General features: G+C 61.3%; 1 protein-coding gene across 1 annotated transcript in view; it reads left to right on the forward strand.

The window, feature by feature from the left end:
- LOC102767255 (LIM and SH3 domain protein 1) overlaps nucleotides 1–1,228 on the forward strand; it is a 43,419-nt gene that overhangs the window by 39,574 nt on the left and 2,617 nt on the right. Inside the window, exons 5-6 of the mRNA XM_006774291.2 lie at nucleotides 295–442; nucleotides 1,084–1,187. Of these exons, the coding sequence (XP_006774354.1) occupies nucleotides 295–442; nucleotides 1,084–1,187 (252 nt within the window). The remainder of the gene's footprint in view (nucleotides 1–294; nucleotides 443–1,083; nucleotides 1,188–1,228) is intronic.

Below are 1,228 nucleotides of genomic sequence, written 5' to 3' on the forward strand. Positions count from 1 at the left end.
AGCAGGGGGCCCCACCCCCTGCCACAGGCACCATCCACATTTGTCTGGTGCTGCAGGGCACATGGCCCTTCCCATCGTCATCTCATGGCATCCTCCCGCTACCCCTGGGGGAGGCACCCATGTCCCCGCTGGAAACTGAGGCCCGGCAAGGTTATGTAGCTCGTGCACCCCCATGAGAGCCTGGCGCTCTGCCTGCGGCCCTCGCGTCTCTCTCATCCCGGGATCTCGGGTGACCATGGAGGAGCTTAGTTGGTTTTCTGTGGGTCCTTTACCCGGTGCTTCCTGCCCTTGCAGATAAAATACCACGAGGAGTTTGAGAAGAGCCGCATGGGCCCCAGTGGGGGTGAGGGCATGGAGCCCGAGCGCCGAGATTCCCAGGACGGCACCAGCTACCGGAGACCCCAGGAGCAGCAGCCTCACCACATCCCGACCAGCGCCCCCGGTGAGCATGGGGCCTGTGGGGTAGAGGACCTGAGGCCGGGCCAGCTACCGGGTGGGGAGAAGCCTCATTTAAACACACATGTGCGCGCGCACACACGCGCAGGCACACACACACATGCACACGCGTGCGCGCGCGCACATGCATGCACAGACACGCACACACGCACACACACTGTCAGGTCTCATCCCCCCGAGGGCATGAGCACTGGGGGCAGGGCCTCTGCTGGGCCCCAGGGTGGTGAGGGGGAGGTACCACCCTTGCTGTAGACCAGTGGTTCTCAACCTTCCTAATGCCGCGACCCTTTAATACAGTTCCTCATGCTGTGGTGACCCCCGATTTCATTGTTACAAATTGAACATAATGAAAGCATAGCGATGAATCACAAAAACAATCTGTAATTATATATGTGTTTTCTGATGGTCTTAGGCGACCCCTGTGAAAGGGTCGTCCGACCCCCAAAGGGGTCGCGACCCACAGGTTGAGAACCGCTGCAGTAGAATCTGCGACACCTGCATGTGTGCACACTCAGACTGCGCCTTTGGGAGATGGGCCTTGAGCAGGCCTGTGGGCTTCTGGGAGGCCCTGGGAGGGGCTGGTTTTGTCCAGACAGTGTCTGAGCCCTGCCTCCTCCCGTCTTGCAGTTTATCAGCAGCCCCAGCAGCAGCAGGTGACCCCCTCCTATGGTGGCTACAAGGAGCCCGCAGCCCCAGTCTCCACGCAGCGCAGCGCCCCAAGCGGGGGCGGGGTGAGTAGCCCCAGCCCAATGGAGAGGAGGGAGGTGGAAGG

This window comes from Myotis davidii, unplaced genomic scaffold, assembly GCF_000327345.1.
Source record: "Myotis davidii unplaced genomic scaffold, ASM32734v1 scaffold327, whole genome shotgun sequence".
Taxonomy (NCBI): domain Eukaryota; kingdom Metazoa; phylum Chordata; class Mammalia; order Chiroptera; family Vespertilionidae; genus Myotis; species Myotis davidii.